A 23,059-nucleotide genomic window follows, 5' to 3' on the forward strand; every position below is an offset into this window, starting at 1 on the left:
GTACACACAGGCTGCCCTGGAGGAGCCAAGCGGCATTGATTCCACAGGGAAATAAAGGGAAATACAAGGTACCTGGCCATCTAAAAGCATGGGTGTCTCTGAATATCAATAATCGTCTCCTTTTTTCCCATTGGTTTGTCCCTCAAAGTAATGTGTACATTTTAGCAGGACGCCATAAGCCATTTGTTGTTGTTGTTGTTAATCTTTGGGTTTCAGCTACCTCCATACTTTTCTATGCAAAGGTTATTTACCCATGAAAAGAGCTCTGGTCCAAGGAATCATCTCATGCTCTACTATTCCTTATCTAATATATTTCAAAAGGAATCTAAAAAAGGGGGCGGGGGTTTGTGTTAAATATGGTCCTTCCCAGTCTAGTCATCTGAATAAAGTTCCACCAAAGAGACAGAACGAAAGGCAGTTAGAGAAGTGTTCCTTACGAAGCTGCTCTGGTGACATGCCAGCTGTTGAAACAGGATATAATGCAGTGCATTCAAGGTCCTTTAAAATACTGATCTGGGTGGATTCCTAAGAAAGGCTGGTTTTTCAAAAAGAATAATTCTTTCAATTGTATTATATATGGCATTAATATTTTTTAAAAAATGAATCCAATACCTTTCCCCCCAAGAGGTATACCTCCATTTCAAAGCTGTGTGTGATCTCAGCGGTTCCAGCGGCGCAGGCTGGCTGACTCAGTGACACAGGCGCTGCCCCGAGGGACAGCTCTGGGGAAGCGCAGCATGGGAAGGCAGCTGCAGTGCATGAGGTGTGTCAGGGCATGTGCTTGTGCACTGAAAACAAAGGGCTCAAAAGTGGATGAGACCTTTTTCTTGGCTGCGGTGAGACAGATACTGTCATAAACTGTTAATGGGACTAAAAGATCTTGTTCAGCTTTTCTGGGGGTAATCTATAAATATGTCTTAATTATAGGCATACCTTGTTTTATTGTGCCTCCCAGGTACTGTTTTTACAAATTGAAGGTTTGTGGCAACTGTGCACAGAGCAAGTCTGTTGGTGCCATTCTTCTGCAGAATTTGCGCACTTCATGTCTCCGTGTTATATTTTGGTAATTCTTGCAATACTTCAAGCTTTTTCATTATTATTGTATAAGTTACAATGATCTGTGATCAGGGATCTTTGATGTTACCTGGGCAAGATGCCCTACCAGCAAAAAGATTACTACTTGCTAAAGGATGATGGCTAACATTTTCTAGCAGTAAAGTATTTTTTAATTAAGGTGTGTACATTGTTTTCTTACATAATTCCATTTTACACCTAATAGACCATAGTATAGTACGAAAGTAATTTTTATATGCATTGGGAAACCAAAAAACTTGTGTGATTTGCTTTATTACAGTGGTCTGGACCAAATTGGAAACATCTCTGAGGTATGCCTACAATTTAAACAATTCCTACCCTGTTCCTGTGACCCATGACACTATTAGTAATCTACCTTCAGGAAATAAACAGATATGTGCACAAATATATACACCGTTATATATAACAGTGCAAAACTTAAAGTGGGGACCTCTAACAATGGGAAAAATTACATTTGGTAAGTCTACTCAATGAAAAATATTATAAGCAATTAAAATGAATGCTGTTATAAACCCTATTAAGAGGGAAAAAAATAAAACCATATGGCTTACTATTTCATGGTCACCAGATACCGACTGACCAAAAAAATACACTTCTACTATTTTTTTAATTTAGAAACGTTTATAAGTAAAAAGAAAAGGATGCCAAAACTATGTCATAGTCCAAGTAGATTTAAAAGTCTTTTCCTAGGAATGACATCAGCAAGATGGCAGACTAGAAGTTCTCAGTTCTTGTTCCCCCCGAGAAACACCAATTTAACAATGATATACAAATCAAAATACCTTAATGAGAACGACAGAATGCAGTTAAGAAGTTGCAGTACTTCAGGCAAGCAAAAACCAAGAATCAGCTGCACTGGAATGGGTAAAGGGCAAAGACTGGGAGAAGGTGCCTAACCTAAGGCTTCTCTCTTGGGAGGGGCAAGAGGACAGAAAGCGTGTGTTTTGCATTCTGGCTCATCAGAGGGCTGCCCAAGAGAAACGGTGCCTGTCTCGCCTGACGCGGGGCACTGACGGGGGCCTGCAATATCCTGGATCCTGGCTGCTGCGGCTAAGAGCAGGGGAGAGCTGGGTGGCTTGCTGCTGCAGAACCAACAAATTCCCAAACCTGGGGAAGGAATGGACATCCAGATCGAGACACAAAATCAATGTCAAAAATCAAGGATGAAGAGAGAATTTTGAAAGCAGCAAGAGAAGAGAGACTTGTCATATACAAGGAAAACGCGTAAGACTATCATAGGATTTCTCAGCAGTAATCTTACAGGTCAGGAGAGAGTAGAATGATATATTCAAAATGCTGGAAATCCCCTCCCCCTTGCAAACCAAGAATAGAATAGCCAGCAAATTAGTTTTTTTTAAAAACAAAGGTGAGATAAAGACTTTCCCAGATGAGCAATAACTGATGGACTTTGTCACTGTTAGACCTGCCTTACAATAAATAACTGTAATAAAAACAAGAATATGAAAGAAAATGGAACAGCAATATGAAAATATATGAAATATAAATCTCACTGGTAAAGGTAAATATATGAATACAGAATAATGAAATACTATACAAATCACTTTTAACCATAGTATAAATATTAAAAGAGAACAGTACCAAGAATAACTATAAAAACCAAAATCTGTTAATGGGTATACAAAAAGAAGTAAATTTTGACATCAATTATCATAAATTCTGTATATGGTCGGGGGTGGGAGTAAAAGTGTAGAGTTGCTCTAAGTGATTGAAATTAAGTTGTTATTAGCTTAAAATAGACTGTTAGAACTATGAAATGTTTCACGTAAGTCTCTTGGTAACCACAAAGAAAATCCCTACAGAAAATACACAAGAGAAAATGAGAAAGCAATCAAAGCATGTTTCTACAAAATACCAACAAAACACAAAGGAAGACAGCAACAGAGAAAAAGAGGGTCAAAAAGCTACAAAAAACAAAACAAAACAAAACAAAACAACTTATATAACACCAATAGTAAATCCTTCTCTATCAATAACTACTTTAAGTATAAACAGGAGAAACTCCCCAATCAAACACTGAGTACCTTCTGTTAGCTGTGGGCTTTTCATATATAGCCTCTATTGCAGTAAGGTGAATTCCACGTATTTCTAACTGTTGAATGATTTAAATAATGAAAGGTGTTGAATTTTTACTAAATGTTTTTACGCATCTATTGAGAAGATCATGTGATTTATAACTTTTGTTCTGTTAATGGGGTTTATTATACTAATTGATTTTCATGTGTTGAACTATCCTTGTATTCCATGAATAAATCTTACTTGGTCACAGTGTATGTATGCTCCTTTTAATATGATGTTGAATTTGGTTTGCTGGCATTTTGTGTTGAGGATTTTTGCATCTATTTTCATCAGGGATATTGGACTGTATTTTTCTTGTAGTATTTTTTTATACTACAAGGAGCATTAGCATTAATTCTTTAAAAGTTTGGTAGAATTTACTTGTGAACTGGTGATTACTGATGCTATCTCCTTACTAGGTATAGGTCTGTTCTGATTTTTTATTTGTTCATTATTCAGTCTTGGCAGATTGTATGTTTCTAGGAATATATCCAATTCTTCTAGGTTGTTGGTGTGACTGTTTTAATTTCTGTGGCATCAGTTGTACCACCTCTCCTTTCATTTCTGATTTTGAGTCTTTTCTTTTTTTTTGTTTTAGTTGTCTAGCTAAAGTCTTGTCAATTTAATTGATCTTTTAAAAAATCTTAAGTTTCAATGATTTTTTCCCTATTTTTTTCTGGTCTCCATTTAATTTATTTCTGTTCTAACCTTAATGTTTCCCTCTTTATACTAACTTAGGGCTTTGTTCTTTTTCTAGCTACGTGAGGTGCAAAATTAGGTTTTTTACTGTAAATATATATATTTTTTATTGTATGTGTTTTTCTCTATAAACTCCCCTCCCAGTACTGCTTTTGCTGTATTTCATAAGTTTTGGTAGGTTCTATATCTAGATTTAGGCAGGATCTAAATGAAGATAGATAACTAAACAAAGGCATGTTAAGTTACAATAAATAAAAGTTAACTAATTTATAGTATAAATATCCATTAGAATAAGTGCTGCCATAGGTCTGTAACTACACAGACCTTATGAAGTTTAACACATCAATATACATTCAAAATTTCCAATTGAACATGAGAACATGTCTATTCCCTCTGATCACACACACACACTTACACTTTATATGTAAAGATAAAAGATTATACATATAATGTATGTATAATATTCAAAATAATTATTTAATTAGAAACAAAAAAAACATATAAAAGAATTTAGACATCAGCTAGTCTTTTGGGTGTTTGTACAAACTGAATGTTTTCGGGGTAACTTACCTATCACTGCATAGTTTTAATAAATAAATAAATAAACTTATTCGTACCTTTTGCAAGTAAAGAACTGTTCCCTTTAGCACAGCATAAAACGTTTTCCATCCTCGCTTTCCTCTTGGGGCTAGAAAGGAGAGAAAATAAAAATTTTATCAGATAGAAATGAGCATTTTAGACCTACATGATCAACATCATTGTGGTAATTGTGTTTCAAAGTTCCTGGTCTATCAGCTACCAAAACTAGTAACGAGAACTAAGATTTTCTTGGGTTTTACTGCGTAACTTAAGGCAGTATTCTAAAAATGTTTTCATGAATTAGCTCATATAATCATCACACTAATCCCAAGAGGCAGGTACTACTCCTCTTGCTTTTTACAGAACCGAAGTGCAGAGAAGTAATCTCTCATGGCCACAGGGCTAGAAGGAGAGAGGAGGGAGCTGAGGCCAGCCAGAAGGGCTCCGCGGCGGGCCTCCAGGCGAGAGGGCTTCGGCATTGCGGCAGCCGAAAGGGATACTGGAAACACACATTAACCCAAGAGAACGTTTAAAACACTCATGTACCACTGCCTTTATGGCTTTGCGGCAGTTTCTAGGAATCAAAAAAAGTCTCAGAATATGAAAGGATTCTTCTTGCCATTTCTGCCCTGCACCCCCCAACCAGATGATAACTTTTAATTATTATTACTCCTAAGACCACCTGTGGTAACTCTGCTGCAGAACCTGCTGCATGGCAACGTAACTTTTTGTTTAAATTTCTCTTTCAGGAGATTGTGAATGACCATCTTTAGAATTCACAGAACCTGGCACAGCACAAGGCAGATATTCGGCACCCTCAAAGAATTTCTCTATGAGGATTTTCTTTCAGAAGCCCTTATATCCCTTTTCTTCCTATTTTGCTGGACCACCAAGTATGTAGAAGGTCTCTACTGACTTATAGAAACTTTTACAGATTTTCCTAAAGTGAAAACACAGATTAGCAGAACAGTTTAACTATTAATTCTTAATCTTAAAAAAAAAATAAATCTGTAACTGGAAAATGATTATTTTAGAAAAATGATTGGTATTTTTCTAAACATGTCTGTCCAAATAGGTAGGGGGGCTATTTATTCTTATTTCTTTGTCAACTCTGTGGCTGCCTTTTAGACAGCCTTTATCTGGGACACCTGATTAAATTAGGAAGTACATTATTTTTAAGATTTAAATCCTTTAAATCCCCTTTAACTGAAGATTCAAGAATTCTCAGGCTTGGAACCTGGGTGAATATCCACCTACAGAACGTGGGTGCTCCTGCCAATGCCATGCTGCGCTGTCCACCTGGCAAAAAAGGACTCAAAACATCCGCTCTGCAGGTTTCCAGGGGAAATTAAAAAAAAAAGTCCCATCTGTTTCCACTACGTAAGGTTTAAAAGTGTGTATTAAAAAAAATGATCAAAAAAGTATACCATATCTTTTATAAAGAAAAAAGGGATACTAGAAAGAGAATCATAGATCCTATATATAATATATGAAAAATATCAACTATTTTTAATAGACAGTCAAATACTGACATGGTCTATGTGAGAACAGTGCACACAGAAGTGACCATGGGCGGCAGGCACTGTCGTAGAGCGGGACCGTGGGGTGGAGGAGGCGTCTGACACAAACACACACCTGTTGGAACCTGGACCTGGCCTTCAACCTGCCTCTCGCCCACCAACCCCTTAACTGCGTAACTCCCGACCAGCCCGCAAACTCTCGGGACTTCAGCTGCTTCATTTTAAAATGTGGATAATCCACATAACCTAAGGCAAAGCACTGGCTAATGCTGGAAAGAAATTTAGGAAAAAAACCCTTTTGTTTTCTACTTGAGAAATACAGGTCCTAGATTTTAAAGGCTTTCCCCAAAGCCCTAAAACTAGTTTTGCAGCACCTGGAGCTTCCTTCATTTGCAACATCTACACATTTATTTCTCTACTTTTCAAGTAGAAATCTCCTCTCTATGAATCCATGCACATGTTCACAAAAATTTTTAACAGCTCTTTGTCATTACCACACTAAACTTACCAGAAGCAGATCCCAAAGTTCAGTTGGAGAGCCAACTGAAATGTGATCTTAAGTCACCCACGGGTGACTAATACTAATGCAGTAGGATTTAACCCTGTATTGCATTCTCTACTTTTCTTTCTTTCTTTAAAAATATTTTATTCATTTATTTTTAGAGAAAGGGATGGAGAAAGAGAGGGAGAGAAACATCAATGTGTGGTTGCCTCTCAACTGTCCCCTACTGGGAACCTGGCCCACAACCCAGGCATGTGCCCTGACTGGGAATGGAACCGGTGACCCTTTGCTTCATAGGCCAGTGCTCAGTCCCCTGAGCCACACCAGCCAGGGCACACTCTCTATTTTTCCATCTCCCACAGGAGTGTAAAACTTAATCTTGTTTTTGCACAATAATAATTTAGTTGTTTAAACCTAAATGAAGCAACCCAACTCTCCTAATGAGATAAATTAGAGCCAAGTGCTCAACAGTGTATAGCTAGTGTGCTATGAAAACACTGCTCTGAGTGGTTTTACATATATTAACCCACTTAACCCACACCATAATTTTAAAGATAAGATACTATTATTACCTCCACTTTATAGATGAGGTGGTGAGGGTGCTAATGAGTTGATACAGGGAAGAAAAATCAAGTTAGATAAATTTAAAGAAACCTATACTTAGACATTGCATTTAGACTCAAGGTAAACATTCCAACAATTACGGGAGCCACAAAGATGCAGTGCGCGCTCTGCTTCTACGGCTTTTGCACCCTTGGTGAGGCTCCTCATGTGAAATGCATGGGCCAGACAACAATGAATGAGGGGCACTGTTCCTCATAATGGTGACTGAAGAGTGAGTTAAAACTGATTTCATAGCACATATTAAGCACACACAACTAAGGAAAGAGGTGTAATGCAGTTATGTAACGAACAGGATGGGAGGAATGAGGGAGATTATTGACTGGAATCCCAATGTATCCGATTCAACGACTTTCCTTACAAGGTGGAAAGGAATTGGTAGGCGGATGTATTTTAACAAATCTGGTTGACTATTGTGAAAAAGTGTTACTTTAGTTTTTTTTTAAATACTGCTAAAATAGATGTCATTATTTTTCTATCAACTGTCATTGCCTTTATATTTACTCTTGTGTTTACTACTACCCTTAATTCATTACTGCCTTCTGGACCTCAGAGTGATTTTTGGAGGCCATCTTTAACTACTTATTGAAATCTATACTTAGCAAGTTTCTTTTTAAAATTTTTTTATTGTTTATATAATTACAGATGTCCCCATTTTGAGAGACTTTTGGTGGTAAATCTTTTTCTACCTTTGTTAATATAAAAAAAGTATTTCATTAAAAATTCTAGGATGGCAGGTACTTTTTCTTATGAAGGTATTATTTCATATCTTTTTTGGCTCCCGTAATTGTTGGAATGTTTACCTTGAGTCTAAATGTAATGTCTAAGTAAGAATAGGTTTCTTTAAATTTATCTAACTTGATTTTCTTTAGGCTTCCTCTATCATTTCCATATACTTCTTGTCATTATCCTTTTGGATATCATCTCCTCCTTTGCATCCATTACTGCAACCTCTGATCCTTCTTACTCCATTCCACACCCCCTCATATTCTCCATCTTTTTGTCCTTCTGTGCCAAAAGCTGTGGCATCATATCTCCAGCATGCCTCTTTGGGAGCCCAGATCCAGAGATGCCCTGAGGGTTTTTAGCAGCCCCAGGATTAGCCTACCTCCCTAGGTTCGAAAATCTTATCATTTTCAGATGGCTTACAATGGAAGAATTTCGGAATACCTAAGCCATCATATTGCCAAAAAGAGATTCGCTAGTTCTTTTTTCTTCCTCTTTTAAAAAAAGTTAATTCACAAATTTTGTAATCCAGGGAGTATTCATTTTGAGTAGGATATAGGGGAGGGGCCTCGGGGCAGAACAAGGGAACTTAGAACAAGGAACACAGTAAGGAGAATACAATTTCCCAGATGAGAGAAAAAGCCCCAGATATGGAAAGAGGTGCAAAATATATTAAGAAATAGGAGGTAAGGGGAAGGCATTGGGTTAGCTTTATAAATGTCCACTCTTTTAGAGCCAAAGATATGTTCAGTTAGGCAATAATTTTCCTTGTTCACATTGTTTCCATTATGAATTATACTTCAGTTCTAAGAGGCGGAGTGAGCTGCTGAGGAGGCTACTGATCTAAGGATTTCAAAGCTACTGGCAGGGCAATTCAGGTGAGGGAACGTGTTCTAAGGGTACACTAAGAAGGAAAAACTTTCCAGGCGACAATCCTTTGCAAATGTCAGGCCCGCTGCGGGATCAAGGTGGATGTGGGGTGTTGGGAAAGGGGGCAACGCAGGTCAGGCATGTTCTCTTAATGTCACTGAACTGCAGGGCCGGCAAAGGTATCTCTGCTCACAGCTGTGGAGTTCAGAGCAGAGGCACAATCCCAGCGTCTGCTTCTCCGAGGCTGCCCGCCCCGCGTTTCTGCAGAGTAATCCTGCCAATAGCAATGATAATTACAGCAGAAGTAATAGCAGCAGCCAACACTTACTGAGCACAGACTGTTTTAAGCGCTGCTCCAAAACCTGACGTGTATTAACTGAAGCCCACAACTCTATGAGGGAGCCACTATATTCCGTTTTATAGATGTGGATTCCCAACTTGCAACACTTGGTTCCTCATAGCACTGACCACTTTTACTTTGCAGGTGCTGAGGCCTGGGGCAGGCTGCCCCCAATTATCCCACAATGGCACACTGATTACTCTCATTTAAAGTTATTTGATAAGCCGCCAGCGCAGATGGGCATGTCGACCCTTCCTCGTCTCCTTGAATGCAGACACTACACCTCCCGTGTGGGGGGTGCCTCCTTGCTCCGGCAGGGCTCAGAGGGACGCCTTATCATTGGAGCGACGGCATCCGGGGCCAAACACCTCGCACACACCCTTTGTCACTCCTTCATTAATGGACTACCCAAGCCCACCTTCGTTTAGGGTCCTCGCTAATGAGCACCCAAACCTAATATCTTTGTCCTGTCATTTCTCCACGAATTTATTGTTTCTTTGTTTAAAAAGCTGGCTTGTTCATCATTTCTGAGGACATCATTTATAATCTCCTGTGTGCATGTATTAAATTATTTTTTTTCTCCTCTTAATCTGGCCTTGTGTCAATTTTCCAATTAGTCCAGCCATAAGAACTCAAGAAGGGCGGAGGGGGAAATCCCCTCTCCCTAATGCAGGGAAAGAATAGGGGAGAAATTTCAAATTACTTAAGAGTTGATTCAGCATGGAACCTGACCTATCAGAAAAAACACTGCCCAATCAGGAATGAAGATATAGCCTAGCAAACAGTCTTACCAATGAACCAGAACCCATTACAAGGAAAAATAACAAACAAAAAAATGTAAGCAGTCTTCTGTGATTTACACGCACACTCAGAACATACATTTCTGCAAAAGGGAAATTGGGATTCATTCCAAAGATGAGTGATATTGGAAATATCATTAAATGTTCAATATTACACACCAGTTCTTATTATTTTTCTCATATCTTTATTACACATTTGAAGAAATCTTTTTGGAAATATAAAGTAGAATGAACAATATTGGGGCTGCAATTATTACCAATGATCTTTATAAAGTAGTTAAATGCATAACTGGGAATACAAATGGTTGTCACTCTTTTGTATAAAATATTCCTGAGTAATAAGATATTAAATAAAGGGTAATAATGAATATATGCCAAAAATAAAGTTTTGTTAATCCAAAAAAGGCATATACTTCAGGCAAAAGTCTCTATTTGCATGCTGTACTCTCCAACTTTAATTTCCTCGGAACTGAACTGCGAACAGATTGTGTTTAAGATCTTACTGTTCCAATTTTTAATTTTATTCAAAGGGAAGATAATTTTTTGTCTACATGAAGATCTCATCCTGTTTTTGACCTTCACTCTGGGTTCCTGATCATCTACCTTCCCCTTTTCATCAAGTTTAATATCAGAATGACTTAATATGCACAGAAAGATGTAGCATGTGTGTTGTGCATTTTTTTTCTTTAATATACTAACCTTTCCTGTCTGTTGGCTTAAAAAGCATTCTTCCCCTAACAAAAATACCATTTCCCCAGACCCCCAAAGTGTAGAGTAGGTCAGGCAGCCAAGCTGTGTCCACACTAATGAGAAAGAATGCTTGAGTCACGTGGGGCTGAAGCCCAACGATGCCGGCCCTGAGAGCCTGGGAAACAAGAACAGTGTGAGGGCGTGACAGATCTATGCAAGGACACCTCCAATGTCTTCATATTAATGGACAAAGACACTTAAAATATAACGCAATACCAAGGAGGGCATTCCAAAATAAACCCAACACCTTGCTGTACTTGGAAACAAAGATGTATGTGCTCAGCAAAAGCCCTTCTACACTAGTACAACTGGGATACATCTATGTTAGATTCGTAGAAGGCATAAGACACTTTTGTTTATTTTTATATGCATTTTTATTTAATATTCAAAACAGCTTTATGACTAGGTATACTCATTAAGCCCATGTTAATGATAAGTAAACTTAAGATATTGATGAGGACTGAGGTCGGGAAGTGGAAGAACTGGGACTCCAGTCTGAGACAGTCCATGTCCTGCACATTCAGAGCCCACAGGTCGCTCTCCATGAGAACCCCTGCACTGCTCGGTGAGTGCGGAATCATAAACTTGAGCACCGTGGACTAAACCTTACAGAGAATCTGATGCAGAAAATGTAGGCAGCTATTTCATCCAGTGTGTACTGAATGGTCTTATAGGAAGAGCACTGAACACATCAAGTGTTACAAAATCAAATGCCGACAGGAGCCAGGATGATGATGCTTAACACTGAGGTGAGGCTGTGCTAAGTCAACCTGGAGGCTGGAGAGCACACACCTCTGTCTACGCAAAGTCTCACTGAATGACCACACTGGGAAATAAAACCAAACCATTCTGATGTTTCAGGAGAGGTTCAAAAAAGAGGATGTTTATGGGATATATTTTATTTTTTAAAAGTTGGCAACTAATTAAAACAGTTTTAAAAAGACACTGTGGACCAAATAAGACCTGCTAGAAATGACCTACAAAAGACATTTTTATAGTTGCTATATTTCCCCAGTGACATTAACTCAAATTTGGGCAAAATTCTTGAAGCCTCTGTCTTACAGGATGAAGAGATGTGCTACACTGGTAGCACGCAAGCTCTTAAGTTCTACGTCATTGGGCAGCTGAAGGTACAACTCGGGCAGGGGGTTTGCTTTCTGGGGTTGGTTTGCAAAGGAGTTAGATAAATTCATGGATGACTTCACTTGACTTCACTTGATGAAGTTAAGGGGAAACCCTGCATATTTATCTCTAACTTACTTTCGTAAAATATCCTCAGGCACCACCATGAGACACTACTGAATCTTAATTAATAGAGTAAATCAGACACTTTCAGATTCTGCTTGAAGCCATGAAGTCCAAGCTGTGCCTAACAGATGTTGCCCTGGGAGAGGGGTCTCCCCACAGGAAGCAGCCGGCAGTGTGAGTTATCCCCAGGTTTGTAACAGAGGGGTAGGAATAAACTAGCACTAGTACTATCTTATTTCAATAAATAACATCTTTGAAATATTTAAGACAATTGACACATTTTTGAAAAATCAGTTAATCCTTGCAATCTTTCTCTTTAGGACTAAGAGTTATTACAAGTAGTCAACTTTGCTTTATAAAAGGAAAAACTGGGGGCAGCCTTAAAGGAACCGGAAGTTCAACCTATACCTATTGTTTTTCTCAGAATAAGAGTTCCTTCTTTTATGTGATAGGAACACATTTATATTATCAATAGAGAACAGACCATGAAACAAAAGAGAATTGTAAAGTATCATATCCCAGATGTTGTTCCCTGAGGGGGAATGTTCACTCTGGATATAGTTCTATTCCTTGAAGAAGTTAAGACCCTTACCCTAAGTCAATCTTTCTAGAACTGTGAAAAGTACCCTGGACTAGGAGCCGGGAGACCTGGATTTTATTCACACCCTGATGTCCACTACTGCTCTGATTTTGGATAAGTCACCTAACATCTCTGGTGATAAATCTATAAAATATGTTACACTGTATCATAGTTATCTCAGTGTTGTTACAATGTTTGTTGCATAAAGGTCATTAGGACACAGACCCTCCCCCTAAAGACTTCCCATACAGAAGCAGTCACATCAGCTATCTAACTTAGTTAAGTGGTAAGCTGTATAAACCAAATGACAGTGTGGTACTAATCTAAGAAAAATAACAATGGATTTCAAGGATGCAAAGAAAGGAAGAAGAAGCCACTAATTCTATTACTGATTAAAATTGGGAAGACAGAGAAGATTGTAAATGAGGATTTAGTTTTCAGCAGGACTTTGAAGGAAAAAAAAAAAAGGGTTTCCCCTTTTTTGACCTCCAGCATCTATACCATATATTTGGACCAAGATATTGAATCAAAATGTGAATCCCAATTATGGAAGTTTCATAACATTGCGATTTACCACCATCCTTTATCAAGATGACCTCTGACATAAGCCAACACAGTATATTTATAGAGAGCACCGGGTTTGACATTCTGGTTTCACCTGAGTGACCTTGGGCAAGTTGCCTAGCCTCTCCATGTTTCATCTCCTTTCTCTGTGAAGTAGAAACAAAATAGGCCCTACTTCATAGGGTTATTCTGAAAGTTAGATGAGTTAATATACATGAATCTTTTACAAATGTATTTTTTTTTTCAAGTTAAGGATACTGTCTACTAAAAGAAAATGCATCCAATTTTCACAGTTAAACACAAAAGCTTACTTTTTAAATTTCATTCATGTATTCAGGATTTTTTTCTTTGCTAAAGTCAATATTTCAAGAAGAAAACCTTCCTGACATTATTGATTAATTTTCAACACCTTTTACCCTCAATTTCAGGGAGGGTGGATGCAACCTATTTATTAACATATTGTTTCTATTTTGTCTCGGACTCTGTCCCGACATTGGAGAGGTCAAACATGAATGCAAACAATAGAAATAATAGAAGGGAAAAAAGCTGAAGGAGAACTTTTCATACCTGAGTAATAAGCTATAACATGCACAAACTTAACTCATAAACAAGTATCTTTCTCCACTTGGCTAGGAGATGGTGTTGCTGGTGGCCATGAGTAGATGCACAAGAACGTAACAAGAACGGGTCATCATAAGCTAAGGGTACAGGGAAAAAGTGTGCAGACAGAAAAACACAAAGTGACTCTGAATATACAATTATTTTTTCAGGAAAAACTAAAGTATTAATACTAACATCATATAAATTTGTTTAGAATTTTGACAAATAAACTATATACCTCAGCCAGAATGTTCCTTCCCTAAATATCATGACTTGTCCCTTCACTTCAGCTAGGTCTCTCACCCAAATGTCCCCTCACCCAGAGGTTTCCTGGATCACTCTACACACAACCTGCTTCCTTTACAATGTCCTCACGCGGGCTTCATTTTTCTCTGTATCATTCACACTTGTCTGAAACATCACACAGAAATTTATTATTCACCTCCCTCTGTACTAGAATGGAAACTCCAAGGATGGACATTGGGTTATTGCTGTGTCCAGAGAGCCGATTGAAACATGAAAAATTCAGATATTCTAAATAGGCATGTAAATTATGTGACTCAACAAATACTAAAGAGATTTTTTAAAAGTGTCTTCTCTATCACTTAGGTGAAACACATTAGAAAATTCAGGTTGCTCGAAGAGAAGAGAAAGCAGGATAAAATTTTGGTACAGATTATTTCAGCAAGATGATGTTGGATATGAAAAAGAGGTCATTAGTGGAAAGAAGCTCAGGCTCAAGGAACAAATATAGCCTGGCAAATTATTAAGGATTTTCAGGGGTTATTAAAGAATGAGCTTCTGTGGTGAGGGAATTCAAAGTTAGAGGAAACAATCATGATCTTGCAGTTCTTTTTAAATTGATATATAATTGACATATAATATTATGTTGGTTTCAGGTGTACAAAATGATTGGGTATTTGTATATATTGTGAAATAATTCCGAAGGTAAGTCTAGTTAGCATCTGTCACCATATACGGTTACGATTTTTTCTTTTAAGATCTACTCTCTTAGGAACTTTCAAATATGCAACACAGTATTATTGAGTATAGTCACTGCACTCATAATTATTTAAACTAAAGGAAGAAGCTGGAGACCTTGCTATTTTAAATAAACTTCTTAAAAAGTTGGACATGGCAAAATGTTACTTAAAAGTTATTATATCTGAAAGGTACGACACTAAACACCAAAAAAATAAAGCCTACTAAGGTTTTTTCCATAATTTCTTGAGTAATTTATAGAGCTCTTTATAAAATATTAGAGCAAAATGCTAAAATAAAATGTAAGTTATTACAGTTTATTTGAGAAGCGCTGGTCACTGCTGAATCAGACAAGCAGGCTTATCAAGTGACACCAAATCAGATTTCTTCAACTTCAAAAGCACCTTATGACCAAGACCAGCAGAGTCAAAGACCCTGCTGAGCACGCATTTCCACAAATAGAAATTCCAAGAAGCCACTGTAATTATAAAACAGCCCAAGGCCCATGGGGACCTGCAAATACGCTCCTGGGCGAAGCTACTGCAGGCCAAGAGAAGTAACTCCTAGTGGCAAGGGTAAGGAGCCACCAGACAAAATCTGCTCTCCTGAGGATGTGACAGCAGTCTGACGGCTTTTCCTGAAGGCAGGAGCTTCAGGAGAGACCTGCAGCTCCTGCTTCTGAGATGTGGTCCCTCAGCCAAGTCCGCTGGGGCACAAGCACCAGAAACAGCCTGCTGCCAGAGACCGTGTGCAAAGTGATGCGGCTGCACGTTTACCCCTGCTTTTCCAGTTCAGCGCTCGGGGCCGTGGCCAACGATGCTGCAACAGGGAGCCAACGATGCTGCAACCGGGAGCCGCTACACAGATCACTAAGTGCGCTACAGCAACAGGAATCCGCGTTTGTGGGCTGTCCCAGTCATGCCCATTCCCAATTTATTTATGGCAAGAACAATCCCACAACCATCATTAAACAAATTTTTAAAACAGAGGGAAAATACCCACCACCTTGCCCTAAGTCATTCTTATTTTCTAATTGGTAATCATGCTATAATAAACATTTGTTACACCTTTTTCCCTTTGTCAATTTGAAAACATTTTCCTATATTTTATAAATAACAAGTATTTAACATAAGATATTGATTCTCCCTGATAAGTTGTATTTGTCCAGTGTCAATGGCAAAAATAAGTAAAAAAAAAAAAAAAAAAAAAAAAAAAAAAAGGAAAAAATAGCAGAACAAACACACACAGAAAAAAACATAAAATCACCTAATCAGTCTAATCATAAGAGACAACCATGATGAACATTTGGTATATGACCTCCTCGTCATTTTACTATGCATACATTTGCCACACAATTGGGATATTGTACTTGTTTCTTTTAAACACTTCTACATACATATATGTGTATATATATGCATATATATCATATGTCATTTTTAAAATGATGGTAAAGGATGATACTGTATTGCTCTACCATATTTTACTCAGTGAGTCTTGTATTGGACATTAAGGTGTTTCCATGATGACAACTATGGTAGATGATGATATTCTGTATATAATAATTAGGTTCTTTCTTTGCGTCTCTGAGCTAAACACCTTAGCAGGCTTCATATTTGATCCTTCTCACTTTAAGGCTTTTGATTACCTATTCCCTCGCTGGGGTAATCTTACCCTTGATCTTTGTGTCCGAAGATTTCATAGACTAAAGGAAGTAAGTTGCATGATGACTACTCAGGTATACCCACCCCTACCGCCAATGCTCACATCTGGTACTCAAAAGTGTTCTTCTAAAAATCATAGATGGAGAGCAGGATGACAGCTAGTGTGTCGGGGGGTGGGAGGTGAGGGGGTGGAGGGACTGAGCAAAAAGGGAAAAGGACTCATGGCCATGGACAACAGTGTGGTGACTGCTGGGGGAGGGGGCATATAAGGGGACTAAATGGTAACAGAAAAAATACAATAAAGATTAAATAAAAAATGAATCAATGATCTATTTCATTTCAAAGCTCAAATTCTTAAGTATAAACAATCCAGTGGTAATCTTTTTTGTACATAAATTTCTATCACCATTATTTCCTTTAGTAAACCAGGATTGTATCTTTAATTTCAAATTTTCATCAGATTACTGAAGGACGTGAAACGCTACATTACATAATCATACAGCAGCATCAAGATCATCTTCTTCCGTCTCCTACATGTCAACTAAACTGAAAATGTACACAAAATGAGTCAACAGTTCAAAGAGAGTAATCAGATGCAGTGAAAACTGCATTTCTTTTTCAGAAAGAAGTATGTCAAAGATTCTGGACGCGGATTTGCATGTGTGTGCTGGAAGACTGCGGTTTCCATTCCCTAGGCCCTTGTCGGCAGTGCTTCTGAGGGGAATGGAGGGTAGCCCCTGTTAACCAACTGTACTCCACAGCAGGAAAGGGTGAATTTTAAAGACATGAGCCCTTAAATGGAACTTAAAAACCTAAAACTTTTCTTTTTTTTAGTCTAAATGGAGAATTGTGAGGAGGGATTCCCCACAGAAAACAGATAAAATGCCGCCCAAACTAGCCTGACCAGGGGCAAACCACCGCTGGAGAGCTCAGAGGGCTGCCTTCTCGGTGCTGCTCTTTTACCTCCTGTCAGCGGCGCCAGTCGCTTCACCGGGGACCCCGCTGCCACACAACACAAAGTGGAAAGCGGGGGGACCTGGCCTGGTTTTACAATAACTGCTTTGCCTCCGTTCAAAGAAACCTTTCTAACAGGAGGAGACAACTTTCTTCTGGGAGGAAAAACACCTATTCCACTTTTATTAAGGCTTAATTATAATGTCACCAGTCCCAGTGTTACTGAATAGCAAAGAATTCTGCCTGCATTGCTGTCAGAAACTCTATTTTCAGTATGTGTGACTCCCAGCAATGTCTACTCTCTCAAATGTGACATGTGGGACTGAATTTGTAGAAGTTTCACTGACAGGAAAGTATGTAAATTGCTCTAAAGTAAGTGAACCTCCCTGACCTCCTCAAGATGCTACTACACAACGCTACTCACATCCAGAGTATTAAAATTAGATTGAAAATATGAACCAAATATGGTCCTCACATCCTTAAAAAGCAAAGAACATTTCATTATTTCAAATTAGAAACAAATCTCAGGTGTATAGACTCACTGAAGGATCTATACTGGAAATCCAATGTGATTAAAATATTTCAAAATTATTAAAGTGGTCTGTCCACACAATTATCTCTTTGATTCACCTCCCAACTTCCCACTTCCATTTTGCAAAAGAAAACACTAACATCTGAGTGTTTTTGTGGGTAGTTAAGTTCCACCAAATCACTAAACAAGGTGCTGTATTAATAGATTGTAAAATTTTCTAGTGATTTTCTGCTGCAAGGCATGAGGAGTTAGCAAACTTAACTGCTCCACTCCATCTTCCTTACATGTTTGCATGGCCTTCTATTTGCGTCTCTCTTGGTTACCTCAGGAGAGCACGCTGCCAACATGACAAGTTTCCCCGGTTTGGCAGGCTCTCTTCACTTTCTCCCTGTGAGAGCAGCACAAGGGCACTCCCTCCCTGCTTTCCTTTGTTCCTCTCTCCAGCTTTATCTCCCCGTAACTAAAGCTTTCACATTTCTAAATGAAAAACAACCAAAATTCTATTATTGTGGTAAAATTTTAAAATATTACACCGTAGTGATAGTAAGTACTAAATTTGTGTTTTTCAGATTTTGTTATTATTCTTGCACAGATTTCAAAAAAGATTTCTCAACTGTTTCCCACTTCCCTATGCAATCAGGCATTCTATCAAGTTTCTAAAAGTTTATTAGCAAACATGAAGACAGCAAAAGGTTATCAAGAGCAATAAAGTAAACCATACACGTACTATCACCTAATTTAAAAAAAATATCAATATAGCATGGGGCAAAAGTAAGTTTACAGTTGTTCATGTGGGAATTAATATAATTAACAAATAATAACACAAGAATAAACTCTGTTTTGCGTACTCACAACTGTAAACCCCAGAACTTTTGTCCCACGCAATATAGTTGAACTACTGGGTATTCATCACTGATTGCGTGTTCTTCCCTCTGCTAGAGTTAATCATTCTTCCACAGTTAGAGCTTTCTATATGGGAATGTATTCCTACTAAAAACAGTTTTGCATGCTTTAGAATGTAACATGTGCACATTCTTCTGCAAGTTGATGTTTTTCATTCAATATTAAGTTTGTGAGATTCCTCCATGTGATTCATGGAACTCTAGCTCCTTGTTTTTCATTATTACATAGTCTTCTATTATAGGATATATAAAATCCCTCTAATTTCTTATTAAGGGCCATTTAGGTTGTTTTATTTTGAGCTATTACAATGCTGTTATGAACATTCCTATAATGTTATAAACATTATAGATACTTACCTAAGATTGGGTTAACTGAGGCATAAATGTAAATATTTTCCACTTTGCTGATTATTGCCAACTGTCTTCCAAAGTGATGATATGACTGATACATTCACAGGGCAGAAGAGTGACTGTTACTCTAAATCCTCACCACCATTTGGTGTTATCATTCTTTCAAATACTGGCCAATGTGACGTATGTGATATGATACCTCATTGTGCATTTCACCTGATTACCCTTGATTATTGGTGAGGTTGAGTCTCTCTTCATAAACTTATTGATCATCTCAATTACTTTTTCTGTGAATGGTCTGTTCAAATTATTGTCCATTTTTCTATGAGATTGTCTTTTCTAATTAATTAAAAAAATTTTTATATTGTAGATATTAATCCTTTATTAGTAATACGCTACAAGTATCTTCTCCCAATATTTGGATTGACTTTTAACTTTTTAAAGAGGATTTTAATATAAGGAAGATTTTACTTTTAATGTCATCATATGTATCAATATATTCTTTTACTGATTTTGGTTTTAATAAACCTTGAAAATCCTTCTTGATCCAAAGGTAACCAAGATATTGTTCCACATTTTCTTCTAAAAATTTTAGATTTTGTCTCTCAAATGTTTACCTCTAATCTATGAGTACATGAAACTGGTTTTCCTGGTTGACTGATAGGGGGAACACACATACACAGACAAACAACTCCCCCCTCCCCAATACTCCATCCTTATACCACACACACCCTCAGCACCATTCACTGAAGCATTTCTGCTGTCCCTAATTATCTCAGTTACCTCCTATGTCACATACCGAATTATCGTAAACACTGAACACCACTGTTTCTAGACTCTTTTCTATTCCACTGTCCTGCTGATGTCTTATTATCTGGGAGAATGTCAGCATGGTCCCAACGGCACTTTTTCCACTCCATTTTGAACATTTTATGTGGTAACTTAGCAAACAGTGTATGTACTGTGGATTCTAGATTGTAATTACTCCTTATATAGAAAAAACTAAAAGTAAGCTCCTTCGAAGACAGAGACTGTGGTTAATGTCTTTGTACACATATAGTCTTAGGTACTTGAGGAATGCTTAACTCACATAGGGGAAAAAATCATTACTTGCACTTCAGCTTATAAATTGTGGTAACAAAAACTGGGCAAGCACCTCATTTAGAGATACCTGTAAAATAAAAATACAGCATTACTTATGGACTTGTCCACTTGTCTGTCCCCATCTCTTGCGTGCTATGTCAGTCTAAATGGGGGAGGAGAGGCACAATTTCTAAAGACTTTGGGCCCAGAAAAGTGGCAATGACTGTGTGAGGAGGCCTAGTGTGATACCACAGGGGAGTGTGGAGATTACGGTCAACAGGAAAATGCGGAACTAAATTCATGCAATTCAATTTACAAAATGCACTGTGCTGGCCAAGTAAGAGCAATGTTCAGGTCTCACCAGCCCTAACTTGAGATCTACAGTCATCGAAATACATGCTTCATAGTGAGAGTCTGTCCTGACCACACAAAAAATGCTGAATTAAATACATCCTAAGCATGTATTTTCTCATGGACTGGTTTTAACAATATGCCACAATTAGTTTGCTATAATCAGATTTTTGTTTCATCAGATCCTGCTGTTCTATACTACAGCCTTGGATAAGACAGTTAAGACTAATTTCCTCCTCAGAAAAGTGAGGATGGTGAAGATGATGATGATAATAATACCTGCTTCATAGGGTGATGATTAAATGAGTTAGTGTTATGAAGTGTTCGGATAAAGCTCTATTAAGTGAGAAATCACTTAATTAGGACTATCATTATCATCAGTTAGAACATTAACATTTTGAGTGTCTTATTTCCCATCATTTCAATTTCCACAAGTATCTTCTATCATATTGGTAAAGCTAAGAGCTTATACTGAATTTTGTTTCTCATGCTACTTGAAAAAAATCCGGAACACACATTTTGTTTTCCAAATTTAACTGTTCAAAGCTTTCCCTTAATGTCAGATTTAATGGTTTTGGTAAACACATACTTTTATGAGAGATACACTGTTTGCTTTTAATCATGATTTGTCTCCTGGAGGTAGAAATTCTTAGCTGGGGATATCTTCAAAATGCTAGATAAATAACTAAACAGCTAAATAAATACCTCCAAGATTTTAAAAATATTTATATGAGCAATTATGGATGCCATCTAACAAATTGAGCTTATAGTTAATTAAAAAAATGAGAAAGATACAAAATCTTGTCAGATAGTGGTCATGTAGAGACACATTAATCAGGTTCTTAATTTCTCCCTAGAGCTTTGGCCCAAATCCTCCCTTATTAAAAACTCTTAGTAATATCTGTCATTGGAGAACCTGGTCATGTTTACTTATATGTACAAATGCCAATATAGCTCTACTGATATGGAACATGACTGATCCAAATAAATATCTATAGACTTTCAGGATTAATATGTCCAAAAGATATCATTATCCAGACTCCTCAAACATCATTTGAACCACATGTTCCAGGAAATCTCCAGTGTTGTCTTTATTTTTTAATGTATTGGAAATAAAAAATGCTGTTATTTCAGAGCACATTAAACATGAGTGATAAAAAGCATAGTTCAAATTTGCTTATGATGATCACCTTTCAAAAGAGAAAGGCAGATGCACTCAGATGCAGCTCAGGCATTCTGGTACATTTCTAAGAAGCCGCAGCAGTCTAACACTGAGACAAACCAGTTCAACCGCACGTGACTGAAGGTCCAAAATACTGGGACAGGGGAACATGGAGAAGATTAGCCGGGAAGGAAAAGAATCCCTTTCTGGTTCTCCAAATACATATCTAAAGGGTTTGATTATACTCAAAGACTTAGATTTCCTTATCAATTCCTTAAAAAATTTTTTTCTTTTTTTTAAAATTACCATTTAGTCCCCTTATACCCTCCCTCATTTCCTTATCACTTTCATAGCTCAGTAAATATGAGGTTTCTTGAGGTCTGAGGCAACAAGAAAGAAATTTCTCAGCAAAAGAGATTAGTAACCTGTTTAATTCTATTTAGGCCCATAAAAGATTAACTGCTACAGAAACTACCCTCCTATCATAACAACTGGAAAAGAGGACAACATATAAAACAAATGTTTTCAGATCTTGTACAATAGGCAATTTTGGAGATTCCAAAGAGAAAGGAACAAACTAGCCCCCGTATTATTGCTTGGAGGGAACATCTAGGATTCAGTAGTGAAAGAGAGTAAACACCTCAACAGAGCTTGAAAGTCACATGGAGTTGAAGAGCTCAAGAGGGAGTCTGGTGAGGCTGAAGTGGCTAGAATTTGTAGATAAGAATAAAACAGCGGAGAAATATACACAAAAAAATCACTCTGGAGACCTGTGGAGGAATGCCCAGATGTGAGCAGACATAAAAGCAAATTATTGAGTGCATGGGAGAGACCTACCAAAAAGCAGTGGAATGAAAAATTTCAAGGGCTCACACTGAGCTAGAAATAGTTTGTATTTTTATCAGATAGAACAGAAAGACTTCATAATACAGGGATTGGATGGAGTCTAAAGAATTGCAATAATGCTTTAGTCATGGAGCTAAATAATCCCAGAATAAAGGCTGCTCTGAATCTACCATAGAAAAGGGTAAGGCAAGCCTCTAAAGGATTCAGTTAATCTACACGTTACTTAACTGCACAATAGATTAAAATCCAATGTTCTTTAGAGAAATACAAAGAAATCCAGCCCCGAAAAATGTCACAATATCTGGCATTCAAATAACAATTACTAGGAATGCAAGAAAAAAGGAAGAAAAGTATGACATACAGCTAGCAGAAAAATCAAAGTAACATCCTAGAAATGACAGAGGGGAAAGAATTCTAAGAGGAGGACCCTAAAATAGCTATTATAAATAAGATAAATATGCTCAAGGACATTAAGAAAAATACAAACTTGATTAGGGGAGAAATGGATGATATAAAGATTCACAATTCAGTTTCAAAGATAAAAAATACTACATGTGAAATGGAAAATATTACAGCAGACTTGATAAGGATAAAAATTTATTATAATAAAGTACTGAAAATACAAAAAAGGAGTTGGAAAAATATCAACAATGCCTCAATGAACCT

The 23,059-nt window shown here is 37.5% G+C and overlaps 1 protein-coding gene across 7 annotated transcripts in view; it reads right to left on the minus strand.

Moving 5' to 3' along the window:
• Nucleotides 1-23,059, minus strand: part of PSD3 (pleckstrin and Sec7 domain containing 3) — a 493,623-nt gene that overhangs the window by 45,600 nt on the left and 424,964 nt on the right. For all 7 annotated transcript variants that reach the window (XM_054565912.1, XM_054565914.1, XM_054565915.1 and 4 more), the window contains one exon: nucleotides 4,488-4,558. In XM_054565912.1, coding sequence (XP_054421887.1) covers nucleotides 4,488-4,558 — 71 coding nt within the window. The remainder of the gene's footprint in view (nucleotides 1-4,487; nucleotides 4,559-23,059) is intronic.

The sequence above is a fragment of the Pteronotus mesoamericanus genome, unplaced genomic scaffold (assembly GCF_021234165.1).
Source record: "Pteronotus mesoamericanus isolate MK-2021 breed Mesoamerican mustached bat unplaced genomic scaffold, CSHL_Meso_final contig_169, whole genome shotgun sequence".
NCBI lineage: Eukaryota > Metazoa > Chordata > Mammalia > Chiroptera > Mormoopidae > Pteronotus > Pteronotus mesoamericanus.